Here is a 16,512-nt window from a genome sequence, read left to right as displayed (position 1 = left end):
TTTAGTCGGGAAAGAGGCTTAAGGGGGGTTATGTGTGTAAACTTTATAATAGAGTAAGACTTGGAGACCCAGGGGTCACCTGCACACCTCGTGCAAGCAAGTATAAAAGGTTGTCTGCCATGCTGCTTCTTCGCTCTGGAGTTTGATTAAAGAGACTAAGGTCACATCAGTTTGAGCTTACTTGTGGAGTTGTGGAGACTTGTGGAGTTATTCTGAACAGAACAAAGGGGATGCCATCAAGGTACTTAATGTATTAAATGGCTTAGATAAGGTGGACCCAAAATATTATGTCAAAAGTGTGCAACAGGGGACACAAAACTAATGAAAAGTAAATTTAACACCGATTAAGAAATAAAAAAATTCAGCGATAAACACTGGAAAAAATCTTCCAGGTAGACAGTGGTGTCAAAGATGGTAGAGAGATCCAAAATGCAAGGTGCAGGCTGGGTGAGGTGGAATACGAGAGGGACAAATCCTTTCTCCTGTGTTCTAACAATGAAGTACTGCATTAGCCAATGTTTCCTCCTCCCCTTAAGAGCTCATTTTTAGACCTCCAGCTGCAAGAAAGATTGGAATTTTTTTTTTTTACAATAGTCCCTACAGCAAAAGGGCTTGAAGAGAAAAAAGTGTCAAAACTGCAGTGAGGGCGCAAACATAGATGTGGGCCAGATTTTAACTCCAGGTGGATTCCCCACTCAGGCCCGAGTTAAAATTACAGCCGGGTCTTAATGATGTCATCGGATCGCAACATGCGCATGTAAAGAAGGACCCTGTTGGCTCTGGGTGCCTGTCCTTGCTGCCCGCTCAGGAGAGTAAATTAAAATTGCAGATGTTGCGATCATGGCGGTAAGAGCCGGGGCGATTTTAACTGCCCACCCCGCCAGGTTTCTGCTGAGCGAGTAAGGTTAAAATAGCCCTCTCTGTGTTTTATCTAATGCTTGTGTCTCATTACTTCAAACCTTACAGCATATCATCATCATCATCATCATCATCATCATCATCCTCCTAGGCGGTCCCTCGAACGAGGATGACTTGCTTCCACAAGAGTTCACAGATGTTTCAATGAAGGACCCGATGTTCCAGTCCTGAACTCCAGTTGAGGGGGTGGAAGATGCCTGTGCGTGGATTTTTTTAACGTGTGGTGACCGTTGCACACCAGCCACCACACGGGCTCGACAGAGCTAGGCCTTTATCCAGTGGCAAGGGTTAACCAGGAGACCTGCTCTGCTGCACGGACCTAGTGCGCACACATATCGCAGTGTGGGCTGGTCCGTGCTGCCCCTGGGCCCTCGGCTCTTCTGGGCCCCGTACCCTCATTCGCCGCACCTCCGCCACGATGTCCCAGGGCCCCGCGCTCCAGCTCTATTTATAGCCCCGACCTGAGGTGGTGTTCTCTCACGGTCGGAGCGGCCCATGATGTTCCAGGGCCCGGTGCTCCAGCTCTATTTATAGCCCCGACCTGCGGTGGTGTTCTCTCACGGTCGGAGCGGCCCATGATGTTCCAGCTCTATTTATAGCCCCGACCTGAGGTGGTGTTCTCTCACGGTCGGAGCGGCCCATGATGTTCCAGCATATGACATATCAACAAACAGCATTTTCTAGCAAAGGTTATTTCACAATATGGGTGGAGAGCTTTGCAGGCCGAAATTGCGTGGCGCCCCGTTTGGGGGCAGTAACAGCCGTGAGGAGAGAGGGAGTTCCAGCGGCAGCCGCGGAAGTCCCGCCCCCGCGACCTATATTCGGCTTTCCGCCACGGAGAGCAAGTAGAGCACAAAATATCCCGTTTCATTTCCTCAGTGGGGCAGGAGTGAGACGGGAGCAGGGCGGAAGGGATCAGTGAGGGGCGCGGCGCGGCGCCTCGTGGTGGGACGCGTGGCCCTGCCGCGTAGACAGGGCCCTCCCCTTCATTAAAGGGGAGGGCCAAGGTACTGGCTCTGCGGGTGGGAAACGGGGCCCATCCCTGGACCGGCGGGGAGCGGGGTGTCATGGCAGGAGCCCAGCACACAAAGCGGAACGCCGGGGCTGCAACATCGCGGCACCGACCCCGCGAGCGAGGAGGAAGGCGGCCATTTTAAAAATAATTCCCCACCTCCCCTTTAAGTTTCACCCCGCGAGTGGCCTACAGCCCGGTACGTGCCCCATGAAGGTGTCGCTGTCATCGCCCGGCGCAACACCACAGGGCGCTACTATATTTTTGCTCCGGGACGAAAACGGGTCGCCGTGGACGGTGATGATGTCATCGCCACCGCGGAAATTCACGGGAGTCGGTAGCGGTGCGAAAAGTCGTAACGGGTGGCGCAAGTTCCTCCCCCTTGCTTTCAACTTTATTTTGAAAATTGAACACAGCAACAATCTGAACAAATGAGAGCTGAAGAAGTTAATCGACCGAGGCGGTCTCTTCCCTCTCCTCCCCCACATACTTCCATTGCAACTCTCAGCAATAGACTAAAATGGGAATGTTACGTGAGCAGCCATGACCGGGAATCTTTCCATCAACCCGTTCAATACCACACCTGTTGTAGCCGTACATTCTGGCCCTGTTATCAGGCAAATCAAACGCTCCCTCGCTGCGTGAAGTAGTTATTACTGATTGGCAAATGATCACACTGAGCCCTGGCGTAAAACAGTTGTGGGTCACCCTCGAACAAACAGAATGTGCTGTTCTTTTCGATTCCATGCACAACACCGGTTTGCTGACACCATTTCAGCAACTTTGAGATTATATTGACAGCATGCAACAGGGCAAGCATAAGAGGCTGAGACATCAAGCAAACCACCATTGCTGAAAGCACCCCAACTGCTTTGCAGAGCAGAATTTTGCTTTGTTTGTAAAATGTTATTCCTGGAGAAAGTGTTACAGCCATCACTGAAGTACTGAGAAGGACTGACCTGCTTACGGTTAACAGTTGCGCTGCAGTGAGGACATTTTGACAAAGAGCACATGTCTGCCATTCGGCTAATGATCAGTAGGATGATGGGAATGAGCGACGGCTGTGAAGAGGGCGACTGGACTGGATGTCACCATAACCCAGGTCGGTGATTGGAGCGTGGGCAGGTACAGCAGGAGCGGCGCGAGATGGTGGAGCGGTGTGATCGGGGCCCAGAAGAGCAGAGGGCCCAGGGCAGCACGGGCCAGCCCACACGGAGATATACGTGTGCACACTCTGTCCGTGCAGCAGAGCAGGTCTCCAGTCGTCTTGCCACTGGACCAAGACCTAGCTCTGTCAAGACCGTGTGGTGGCTGGTGTGCAACGGCCACCACACGTTAAAAAAAAATCCACGCACAGGCATCTTCCACCCTTCAGGATGTAGTTCGGGACCTGGAATATTAGGTCCTTCATTGAAAGACCTATGAACTCACCCCTTTATGGCGTGGAAGCAAGTCATCCTCGATACAAGGGACTGCCTATGGTGATGATGATAATGATCAGTAGGACCTTCAGGAGGTGCCGGTGGGATCGGGGGAGGGGCCAAGGACGAGATGGTGGGACCAATTATGGACAAACATCTGTCCACCCACTCCACAGGTGCACTATCGCAATAGCTTGAGAACTCCATTCTGTGACAGCGCACATGCTCACAGGCAGTTCACAACGCGTTATGAAGATACGGAGGTTTGGCAAAGGCTGAGAACGTTGGCTGGTGCGGCACTGAATCATATTCGTGAGGGAATGCCCCGACTTCAATCCCTGAAACATGGTGCGTTGGCTGATCCCACCCAGGGCACTGGCAGGGGCGCTACAATTGGCCAGTGGCAGGGGCGCTACAATTGGCCAGTGGCAGGGGCGCTACAATTGGTCAGTGGCAGGGGTTTGCTACAATTGGCCAGTGGCCGTAGGCTAGCAAAGTTTAAAAAAAATTACCCATAGTTTCTGGTCCTGACCACCGTCAGCTATGGCTCAGTGTTTAACACCTTCGCCTCTGAGTCAGAAGGTCATGGGTTCAAGTCCCACTCCAGGAACTGGAGCACAAAAATCCAAGCTGACACTCCAGTGCAGTGCTGAGGGAGCGCTGCACTGTCGGGGGTGCCATCTTTCAGATGAGACGTTAAACCGAGGCCCTGTCTGCTCTCTCAGGTGAACGTAAAAGATCCCAAAGAAGAAGAGTTATCCCCGATGTCTTGGCCGATATTTATCCCTCAATCAACATAACAAAAACAGATTGTCTGCTCATCATCACTTTGCTGTTTGTGGGAGCTTGCTGTGCGCATGTTGGCTGATGCGTTTACCACGTTATAAAAGTACTTCATTGGTTGCAATGAGCTTTGAGACATCCGGTGGTTGTGAAAGGTGCTATATAAATGCAAGTCTGTCTTTCTTTTCTGTCCAGTCACAACCACTAGAAAACCCATGACGTGTGGCTGTCAGGAGAACAAGGTTCGGCTTGATGCTGATGCTCCACACGGTTGAACACCCTCCCTTACTCACCATGGAGACACATGAGAAATGACCACTTGAGTAAGGTACCCAAGGGCCTCCGGAATCCATAAAATGGCACCTCAGCAAAAGCCACCATATTTAGAGGTAGAGGTAGAGACATGGGAAAAAAAGGCAGAGATAAAAGGCCATCAAATAAGGGAAGCAGATGGCCCAATCTATCTGCAGTCAGGAAGGAGTCAAGCCTCTGCCATACTACAGACGTGTGTTTCAAGGCCTCTACCATACTGTGCTGTATTAGTTTATCTACCCACAGCTTTCGTGGAAACTATCGTCTATCGTGTTAGTCTCCCAAATGAGAAATCCACAAGGACCCAGCACCATAGTCAGTTCCATGTACTGGTGCAAGACGGGTTCGAATGTAGATGAGGAACTGATCAGCCAATAGGAGACCTGACAATATCAATGATTTGAACTCTTCAGAAGCCACTGTAGAGAGAGATCAGCACAGTGCAACAGCACAATAAAACGAATTCTACAGTCCAAAATAGCAGCAGAGCAACCAAGAGAAAAGAAGAAATGATGAGTCACCACGCAGCAACAATGGATCTACATACAGGAGTGGATTGTGCCTCTTGTGTACCCCACCAGTCTCAAGTCTACACTATGGTGAGAAATGACCCCAAACGCACAAGACTGCGGCGTTTTGCTAATCGGGATTTCGTTCACACAAAGCACAAAGGCACAATTGAAAGACCATGGCTGTCAACGCACATGTCTCCCTCCATCAGCTGCACAACCCAAGGTTCCAGGAATCAACAGCATTGTAGATCCACACAATTGTGGCCTACGGTTTTGCTGCTGGGTTAAGGCCATCAGATGGGGAAAGTAGATGTGCACACTCCGTTCCGTACACATTAATAACAGCGCCAACATCGCTGCGAATATGGGACACGGTGTTGGAGCACAAAATAAAAATATCTAAAATCTCACAATGGTATCGATTACCTTAAAAATGATCCCCCCCCCCCCAAATGAAACCATTTGGGGGGGGGGGGGGGTAATTTTTACGGTAACCTGTTAAGACAACAGGAGCTGTGGAGTGACCTGAACTTAGTGCTACTGCCGAGTGTGTGTGTGTGTGTGCGCGCGTGTGTGTATAGATAAAATAGGTCATTGATGTGACATGTTCGTCACACCTATTACTTATTTATCCAAGGGAGCTCCAAATTTGTACATTAAAAAAATAACTCTTTTTGTTTATGCTATAAGTCAACTTTCTGATGATATCGGAGAATCTTTCATCTCCTGTCACATTACAACTGCAGAGTGGCAGTCCTATGCTTCACGAAAGGGTTCGGTGACATGGTTTGCTGGAAGACTATTTGGAAATTCACGATACAGTAAATATGAATTATATCTTCATTCTCGAATCAAGTTTTTCCTAATTGTATGCAGGACACGCTCTGGTGGTTTATATGGCAGTATCATTTTCTGTATAGCAGCAACAAATGGTGCATCAGTTAAAGAATCTTGAAATTCTGTGGGGCGACCACAGCTTTGGTGGGAGGCCAGCGGAAACCGCAGCGAAATGCCGCGAATCCCGAATTGGGAATAGTTTCAGAGGTTGCCGCTGGCCGCGGTTGTGGTGGGAGGCCGGTGGTAATCCTGCGGAATTTCAGGGTCATAGGCGGTTTCCATGGCTACGGGAGGAACCACGAGACATGGCGAGGCAGCGATGGCTTCGAAAAAATTAATTGCTGCTCCAAAAAAATATTAAAGACTTGCATTTATATAGTGCCTTTCACGACCACCAGATGTCTCAAAGCGCTTTACAGGCAATGAAGTACTTTTGGCGTGTAGTCACTGTTGTAATGTGGGAAATGCAGCAGCCATTTGCGCACAGCAAGCTCCCACAAACAGCAATGTGATAATGACCCAGATAATCTGCATTGTTCTGTTGATTGAGGGATAAATATTGGCCAGGGCACCGGGGATAATGTTATACTCATAATAAATGGTCAGACTGAGTACGGTGTGTAATGAGCAAGTGTGACCTTAGCTCCTTTATTAAGGTTCCAGAGTGCAGGTACCTCGTGGGTGGCCTGCTTATATACTGTGCTCCCAAGGGATGCTGGGATCCCTTGGGACTCCAACAGGTGGGCCCTCTGGTGGTGGTGTAATGCAAGTTACAAAGGGTTAAATACATAACAGATAACTCCCCTGCTCCTCTTCAAAATAGTGCCATGGGATCTTTTACAACCACTTGAGAGAGCAGAAAGGCCTCGGTTTAACATCTCATCCGAAAGACGGCACCTCCGACAGTGCAGCACTGCACTGGAGTGTCAGCCGATATTTATGAGCTTAAGTCCCTGGGGTGGAACTTGAACCCATAACCGAGTGTGCTACCCACTGAGCCACAGCTGATACCTAGAAAGGCCTGTTATATGGGACAGAAGAATATGTATACTTAATAAAACCAGTTACAGTAACTCAGCTTGTCAAAGAATCTTTAAACTGTGGAACCCCTTCCCTCCCTCAATATTTCCATCTTCCAAAAATGTTCAGGCTTTTGAAAACCAAGGTTGGCGCCACTGCTAACCGATTTATTTTGTCCTCCCTTGCTCTCTTTAGCCTGGGTCCTGCCCTGCACTCGGGGGCTTGGCTCTACACCGAGCCCTCTTCAATAAGAACGCGTAGGCCTTTCCTCTTCCCCAAACTGGTGGGAAAATAAGACCACAAAATAAACCCTTCCCCCAAATCACCACGATATTGGACATAGACCAGTCACATGACCACTGTACGGGAGCAGGGATTATAGGTGAAGAAGATACATGCATTCTATTATAGTCTTCAACTTGAAACCTAGCTGTGCCAACACCCAATTGTATTTACACATATTATACTTTATATTTAACATTCTATAAATCAGTAACTTTATTTCTGACCAAATCAGTTTGCCTTTTTAAGAGCAGGAGATTAGCACCATTAACAACAACGATAGGTACCACCGCAGTTAAAAAGACACAGGGTGCAGATTAGAATCATAGAAATTTACAGCACGGAAGGAGACCATTTCGGCCCATCGTGTCCGTTCCAGCCGACAAAGCTAGCCAGCCTAATCCCACTATCCAGCTCTTGGTCTGTAGCCCAAGAGGTTACGGCACTTCAAGTGCACATTTAAATGTGGTGAGGGTTTCTGCCTCTACCACCCTTTCAGGTAGTGGGTTCCAGACCCCCACCACCCTCTGGGTGAAGAAATTTCCTCTCAAATCCCCTCTAAACCTCCCACAAATTCCATACATTAAAGAACTTGCATTTATTGAGCAAATGATCACATCTCTCAGTACATTCCAAGGCACTTCACGTTCAAAGAATGACTTTTTGAAGGGCTAGGCAATCAATTTGCACAGATCAAGGTCCCACAAGCAGACACGAGATGAAAGACAAGTATTTTAGGTTCTGTGGGTGAGACAGTGGAGTGTTGGCTAGGATGCCAGAACTCCTGGCTCTTCTTCAAATAGTTTTATATCCAATTGGACCATTTGAAAGATTAAAACTAAACCGAAACTTAAAAGGAACGCATGTAATAAACTTTGTGCTAAAAATACTAAAGATAATCATGAGGAATATAGAACGTGTAGTAGGTGAAAAGGGAGAGAAGTTTAAAAAAGACCTGGATTACATAAAAGCCATTACTGTTTTCTTTTATAAGAAAATTTAAAGTCAAATAATAGCTAAAAAAAAAAATTTAGAACCACTCAGGAATGAAAGAGGGAATCTAATTGTGGCGCATGATGATATGGTGGAGATATTAAATAAATATTTTCCATCAATTTTTGCAAATGATGTGGAAGCAAGAATGTAGGTTCACTAGAGCAACGTCCTCCAATATGTTGGCCACTAGCCACATGTGGCTAACTGGGAATCAACATATGATAAATTGCCTTTATAATTGGTAAATAAAAAATATGAGTAAGAGGCACTGTCTTTGGCCATGTTATCTCAAACATTCATAGTCACATGGCACATGTTCGTGTACTTTAATCTTTTTGTGGGTTTGTTGATAAATTGGTAAGACGAAAAGCAGAATGTGCTAGTGGCCACTGTGGGCCCTTCGCTGGTTACTGAATGGTGAAACACATTTGTTAAGAAAAGAGAGAAAGGAAAGGAAAGACAGACAGACACAGAAAGACAGGCTTGCATTTATATAGCGTCTTTCACGACCACTAGACGTCTTAAAGCACTTTACAGCCAATGAAGTACTTTTGGAGTGTAGTCACTATTGTAATGTGGGAAAAGCATCAGCCAACTTACCCACAAACAGCAATGTGATAATGACCAGATCATTTGTTTTTATTATGCTGGTTGAGGGATAAATATTGGCCAAGGCACTGGGGATAACTCTCCTGCTCTTCTTCGAAATAGTACCATGGGATCTGTTCCAGCCACCTGGGGCCTCGGTTTAAACGGCTCATCCGAAAGACAGCACCTCTAACAGTGCAGCAGTCCCTCAGTACTGCACTGGAGTGTCAGCCTGGATTTTATGCTCAAATTCCTGGAGTGGGACTGGAACCCACAACCTTCTGACTCAGGCGAGTGTGCTACCCATTGAGCCACAGAAATGACTTTAGACAATGGATTGCTGGTGCATGGAATGGTTGAGGCAGAGCTGAATGCATCTTTTAAGGGGAGGGAGGGAGAGGACACAATGTGTTTATAGGACGCACCAACATGATATCTTTAAACGTTATTCATTTATTTTCCTAATAAAAAGAAACATGCGGGCCAAAACAGTCAGATTTTTGAATGTTCAGCATGGGATATGGCAGCACAGTGTTATGTTACTGGACCAGTAATCCAGAGGCCAGGATTAATGATCCAGAGACAGGAATTCAAATCCCACCACGGTAGCTGGGGAAATTAAATTCAGTTAAATAAATAATTAAAAAGCTAGTAATGGTGACCATGAAATCACCAGATTGTCGTTAAAAACTGTTATGTATGAATAAAGAGTCTGACTGGATACTGTAAGCTCAAAGTAAAGTGTGACCTTAGTCTTTTATTGCAGGTCTCCAGAGTGCCTCTCCAGGCTGTGAGGCCTCCTTAAGTACCTGTGCTCCCAAGGGATTGTGGGATCCCTTGGGACTCCAGGGGATGGGCCCTCTGGTGGCTATACAAGGTATATTCAGGTTTACATATATAACAAAAATCCTTCAGGAAAGGAAATCTGCCGTCCTTACCCGGTCTGGCCTATATGTGACTCCAGACCCACAGCAAGGTGGTTGATTCTTAACTGGCCTCTGAAATGGCCTAGCGAGCCACTCAGTTGAAACAAACCACTACAAAGATTGCAGGTTCAAGGCAGCGGCTCACCACCACCTTCTCAAGGGCGATTAGGGATGGGCAATAAATGCTGGCCTTGCCAGCGATGCATATATCCCGTGAATGAATAAAAAAAAAACAAAGCTGACAGAATTGTTGGGCCACTCTTGCCGAGGGACCACAAGCAAAGAAACACAGTCCTGGTGTCAAGTTATCAGTATGGATTATAGCCTACTAACTAGAACAGCTATCCGAACAGCTTAACCACCAATAACCATCTCATCAATCCTACCAAACCACACTATAGTACATTAGATTAACGATGTGGACACGATGTATTTGGATATCTGTAATCGCTTGTTTCTCTTCAATAATTCATGTTTACCAATACTGAACCAAGAGATGCATAAAGGACAACTGATTTAGGAGATCCCCATTTCGAACATCGTAAAGCTGTATTTATATTAAAGGCTTCTGGATTAAGAGGCTACCCAGAATTTGACCCACCTAACAGAGCTGCTTTATCAAAAGTGTTACTCACGTGTTACGTAGAGAGTGAGGAATACTCCTGCCAGGCTAAAGCCCTCAAAGAACCTTAATGTGCTGAACATCGTCACATTCACAGAAAAAGCTAGCGTCAGTCCAAAGACCAACACCAACATGACAGACACCATTAGCACAAGCTTTCGGCCAATCCTAAGAATGAAATAAGAATGAGATCATTAGAAGACAGGCTCACAACAGCAATACTAAGGTGCTCTTTTATTTATTTTTTTAAATCAAGTAAAACCCAACAGTAAAACCCTAATTTTAAAGACAAATTCACCAAAACACAGCTACGATCAAACTATAAGTTAGTCTTCCCCCAACTATTTGGGCCTTTTTTCTCCACAGTGTACAAGACTCAGATTTTTCAGCCATCAAAGTGAATAGAACCTTCTTTCCTCGACAAAACGTGGAACTCTGCTGCTATGTCATTTGACTCATTAAAATAGACCAACCTTAACCAGTTCTTTCTAACAGCTATCCGAACAGGTTAACCACCAATAGTCATCTCCTCAATCTTACCAAACCACATTGTGGTACATTAGATTAACCATGTGGACAAGATGTATTTGGATATCTGTAATCGCCTGTTTCTCTTCAATAATTCATGTTTACCAATACTAAACAAAGAGGTACATAAAGGATAACTGATTTAGGAGATCCCTATTTAGAACACGGTCAAGACATATTTATATTAAAGGCCGCCTTCTTGTACCTGAGTAACAAACATTGGGCAGAAAATTGCGGTCAGAGGCTTCCTTCGTACGAATGCCTCTGTCCCGAAAAAAATCTATGAAACTGCCGGTTGGTCCCGGAGGAATGTAGGATTCTGGTCGGAGGCTTTCATTCACGGCGCAGAGTACGGGGACCTGTCTTCCGTGTACAGACGCATCTGCTGGAATCACGTGGGCCTGGACCACCAATCACTATGCAGTATTCTCATTGATAGAAATGGGAGCTCTAATTGTACGGGCTCCCATTACTATCAATGAGAAAAAAAACCCTAAAACAAGAAACACAGCATAATAAATTAAAAAAAAAAACACCTCATATATAAAATTAATTTCAATTAAATGTTTCAGAAAAAAAAATATTGGGGGGGTTTTTAATGTGTTTTAATAGGGTTAAAAATAAAACTTACCTTCATGGACAGGGTTTTTAATATAAAATGAATTATTAAATTTAATTTTTCTGTGTGTTAAAAGAGTTATGCTGGTAAAAGTAGGCTATATATATGCCTGCTTTTACCAGGCGTAAGAGTTTGAAGGAGATTTGCTGGGCAAGTGTTGGGAAAATAGTCCAATATCTTCAGCACGGATGTCCATCCTGCGGGAATGTGTAGGATCTGTCTAAAGACATTTTTGCGAGGCCTCGCTGGGTGCCTGCGCGCGCTTCATATGGACCCGGCGCGGTCGCCATTTTCAGCCCATTATGTTCCCTCTCTGTGTTACACGAGAGCGAGAACATAATGTTACTAGGCACAAGACCCCATTTAACTGGGGAATTAACCCTATAATCCTACTCTTTAATGCCCAAATATAATTCACATCCAACTGTTGGTAAAACAGAAAATGTTGAACTTACCAATCTGCTAAGCATCCCGTTACCAAGTAACCAACAATCAATCCAACCAGCAATGAAAACTTGGCGATGTGAACTTTCCATGAAGAATTGCAAACCAGGTTCCACTGGAGAGGGTAAAGAAATAGTAACACAGTTAGAATATTGTTAGCAGTAAGCACAGTTCCAGTGTCAAAATAATCGTGCTGATGGTAGGACATTTTTCCTGAGGTTTGTTTGCACTAACTCAGTCCTTTTGGTGTACACTTTAGAAAGTGCAGCTTTCCCTTCAAAACCCTGCCATTTGTCCACTATGAAGCAGTACACAACAAGGCTAGTATGCCACTCCAGGGGTAAATTTCTTTCTCTCCTGGTTCTACATTTCCTTTTCCCCCTACTGTTCCCCCACCCCACCGCCCCCACACCCCAACAAAAAAATTCATCCTTATTGACTCACATTTTGCAGTCAACAGCGAAATGATGACACTCGCCGCTGACCTCGAAGAAAGCCGCCCACAAAGATCTAGTGATCTCCGTGGTGTCGATTTCATCTTCCCCGGTCTTAGAATCTGGCGCCAAGTCTAGGGGAACTCCAGGGTCCAGAGCGTCCAGCAACAGTGATGTCGTCAAGCAGGCTAAGCAGCCAGTCACATTGAAGAATTCTCACAGACAGCAAACCAGGAAGTAACATGCACTGATAATTCTTTACTTTCAATCAATATTACGAAGAGCGAAATAAAGATTGGGACATACACATGGGATTATGCTAGAAGCTGAAATATCCTAAACTTCAAAAAAAATTATATTAAAAACCTGATGAATTTTATCATAATGGAAAAATTTGACATTCTGCAAAGATAAAATTAGGTTTTCAGGGCCAGAGAGATTGTTCAGCAGTAGTGACCTAGTACGCCGTTAAAAACCAGTTACACCTCGTTCAACTTTATCAGGGATTTTTTAAACAGTGATATTACAGGGTAAAAGGGGAAGTTTCTGTCAGTACAGTTCAACAGCACGCCCTCGAGAGCTGCAGGGAATCACTGACAGCAACTTGTGCATTTCAGCATTAGACTGCGCATGTGTGGACGTCAGAAGTTGCTGTCAGGTTCACAGAGTAATGACGGCGGATGCTGACAGTTTCATCGTCATTACAACTGCAAAATCTGGGCCAATATCCCGATTGTAAAATAAGACTCTTCCCATCCCTGTTGATGTGGCCTCAGTTTTCCAATACCGCAAAATTAGTCTCCCCTCCTATTTCTTTAATAGTAGTAATTTAGTCAGTTTTACTCTGAATTACTAACAAACGCAGCATCTACCCAAAATACTTTTGGAATATCATCACTGATAACAATCAGCATGGCGAGGGGGAGAAACATTCAGAGTAATGTCAGCAGAACCAGCAACACAGCACATCTTTAAAAGAGTAAAAAATTAGATGCAGGGGTGTTCATTGTTGTGATACAACCAGAGTACCCAATGCACCGCTTGGTGTTTTGTACTTGCCCTAAATGCAACTGACTGCTGTCGTGCTCATACAGGACTTATCCACTCATGGGATAACAATTGTATCTAACTGCTAGGTGTGTATCTATTTAACTGCTATCAATCACCATCGTGAATAGAATTTAAAGTCAGGGCAGTTATTTGGAAGAAACATATGTCCTCTACCCCGCGCCCCTCCTCCACCCCTCCACCCCCGCCCTCCCCCTCCCCACCCCTGCCCTCCCCCTCCCCTCCCCTCCTCCCCTCCATCTCGTTCCAAGAAAATTAAGGAAAAGGAAACATGTTTGGCAGGGTTTGGAGGGAAAGCTATACCTATATTTCCAGAAACGTACAATAAAAGGTCAGAATTAACACAGAAACCACATGCAAAATACACCATCAGCACAATTATTTCAACACTGAATACATCTTAAAGTCCAGAGCTTCTCAATGATGTCAAAGTGCAACATTTTGTCACACTGTTCATTATACCGCATTAAATTCTCTATAACCCAACGTCACTGGACGTCTCACAGTGATATTAAACAGGACACCGGTGATCCTGTACTCAGCTAAAAGAACAAGATTATTAAAGGGGTTTTCAGGCAGGAAGAACATGGAACAACCTACTTCAAAACTTCTGCCGCAATGACCCCAAGTTCACAAGCTGCTCGGATCATGCAGTCTGGGTCTTGGGAGCGGGACAGAGGGAACAAACCACTTGGATCTCCCACATTTACTTAAACGCGGTCAAACCTCTGTAAACCCACAGAGCTGTGGTGCCCATCGATCTACGCAAGCATAGATTGGTGGCAACTTTTTGGAAAGTCATGCAGAGTAACAATGTCGGGACATCATAATCACTGCGTCATTACAGAAAATGAATGACGTGTATGAGGCCGTGATCTTGCACCGTAGTATTGAGTCAGCTTGTTAGCACTCAAATACACTGCTGTTGGAGCAGCACATCTACTGCTCCCAGGTAGACCCGCGGCAGGTAGAACGACCCCGGAAAAAAATAATGGGTCTTCCTGACCTCCAATTGAAAAAAGCCACTACATGTTTATTTTAACGTAGCTGCCAGCTACGTGGAGAGCTCGTCGCCGAGAACATGCAGAAATCAAGCGCAGGCAGCGGAAAGAGCGTGCGGCAAACCTGTCCCACTCTCCCTTTCCCTCAACGACTATCTGTCCCACCTGTGACAGGGACTGTGGTTCTCGTATGGGACTGTTCAGCCACCTAAGGACTCATTTTTAGAGTGGAAGTAAGTCTTCCTCGATTCCGAGGGACTGCCTATGATGATGATGATGGAGATCTGCTCTTGCGGGATTGAGCAGGTGAAGAACGACATAAAACAGCACAAACAGTTAAAAAGAAAATCTCTTATTTTTAGCAAAAAACTAAAACTTGGAAAGCAAGTGGCCGTGCCTTCTGTTGCCTCGGCCCCAAGCTCTGGAACTCCCTGCCTAAACCTCTCTATTCTCCTTCAAGACGCTCCTTAAAACATACTTCTTTGATTGAGCTTTTGGTGGATGTGAGCGTCGCAGGCAAGGCCAGCATTTATTGGCCATCCCTAATCGCCCTCGAGAAGGCAATACGCCTTCTTGACAACTGAATGGCTTGCTAGGCCATTTCAGACAGCAGTTAAGGGTCAGGTATGGGTCTAGAGTCACATATAGGCCAGACCGGGTAAGGATGGCAGATTTCCTTCCCTAAAAGGACAGTGAACCAGATGGGTTTTTACAACAATCTGGTAGTTTCATGGTCACCATTACAGACACTAGATTTTATTCCAGATTTATTTAATTAACTGTTGTGGTGGGATTTGAACTCATGTTTCCGGATCATTCGTTCAGGCCTTTGGATTACTAGTCCAGTAACATAATCACTATGCTACCGTACCCATAAATGGATACATGCAAGTTCACTTACAGCAAAACTATGAGCTCAAACTAAAATTGTTATGTACTTGGAACATTAACCCAAATTATTAAAAAAAATATCCTATCTAGATCAAATGGAAAATCAGCATGTGGCCAGAGACAGCTGTAACAAGCACAGGGGGCTCCCAAGATTCACTGATGTCTGTTGGAAGCTTTACATATATTTAAAAAAAAGACTTGTATTTATATAGCGCCTTTCACTATTTGACAAACCGCATTGCGGCACTGGAGCTGCTGATGGATTCACTCTGGAGCATCCGCGATGCTGAGGATGTCGTGAATAGCACGTTTAGTGAGTTGGTCACACCGCAGGTAAATGTTACACGGGCAGATAGGGAATGGGTGACCAACAGGAAGAGCAAGGGAAGGAAGGTAGTGCAGGGGTCCCCTGCGGTCATCTCCCTCCAAAACAGATACACCTTTTTGGGAGATGGCTCATCAGGGGAAGGCAGCAGCAGCCAAGTTCATGGCACCATGGGTGGCTTTGCTGCACAGGAGGGCAGGAAAAAGAGTGGGAGAGCTATAGTGGTAGGGGATTCTATTGTAAAAGGGAATAGATAGAAGTTTCTGCGGCCGCAATCGAGACTCCAGGATGGTATGTTGCCTTCCTGGTGCAAGGGTCAAGGATGTCTCGGAGTGGCTGCAGGGCATTCTGGAGGGGGAGGGTGAACAGCCAGCTGTCATGGTGCATATAGGTACCAACGATATAGGTAAAAAATGGGATGGGGTCCTACAAGCTGAATTTAGGGAGCTAGGAGTTAAATTAAAAAGTAGGACCTCAAAAGGTAGCAATCTCAGGATTGCTACCAGTGCCACGTGCTAGTCAGAGTAGGAATAGCAAAATAGTTAAGATGAATACGTGGCTTGAGGAATGGTGCAGAAGGGAGGGATTCAAATTCCTGGGACATTGGAACCGGTTCTGGGGGAGGTGGAACCAGACAGTCTGCACCTGGGCAGGACTGGAACTAATGTCCTAGGGGGAAGTCTTTTCTAGTGCTGTTGGGGAGGGTTTAAACTAATATGGCAGGGATATGGGAATCTATGCAGGAAGGCAGAAGAAAGTAAAAAGAGGTAAGAAGCAAAAGGTAGGAGAAAAACAAGAGTGGAGGGCAGAGAAATCAAGGTCAAAAATCAAAAAGGGCCACATTACAACATAATTCTAAAAGGACAAAGAGTGTTAAAAAAAAACAAGCCTGAAGGCTCTGAGTCTCAATGCGAGGAGCATTCGTAATAAGGTGGATGAATTAACTGTGCAGATAGCTATTAACGGATATGAT

General features: G+C 45.6%; 1 protein-coding gene across 1 annotated transcript in view; it reads right to left on the bottom strand.

Annotated features, from left to right (window-relative positions):
• The window catches only part of LOC139263756 (solute carrier family 22 member 23-like), a 103,620-nt gene that overhangs the window by 67,889 nt on the left and 19,219 nt on the right, over nucleotides 1–16,512 (bottom strand). The window contains exons 2-3 of the mRNA XM_070879804.1: nucleotides 11,832–11,935; nucleotides 10,243–10,397 (exon numbers count right to left, since the gene is read on the bottom strand). Coding sequence (XP_070735905.1) covers nucleotides 10,243–10,397; nucleotides 11,832–11,935 — 259 coding nt within the window. The remainder of the gene's footprint in view (nucleotides 1–10,242; nucleotides 10,398–11,831; nucleotides 11,936–16,512) is intronic.

The sequence above is a fragment of the Pristiophorus japonicus genome, chromosome 5 (assembly GCF_044704955.1).
Source record: "Pristiophorus japonicus isolate sPriJap1 chromosome 5, sPriJap1.hap1, whole genome shotgun sequence".
Classification (NCBI taxonomy): Eukaryota; Metazoa; Chordata; class Chondrichthyes; family Pristiophoridae; genus Pristiophorus; species Pristiophorus japonicus.
This window is presented reverse-complemented; position numbering and strand designations above follow the sequence as displayed.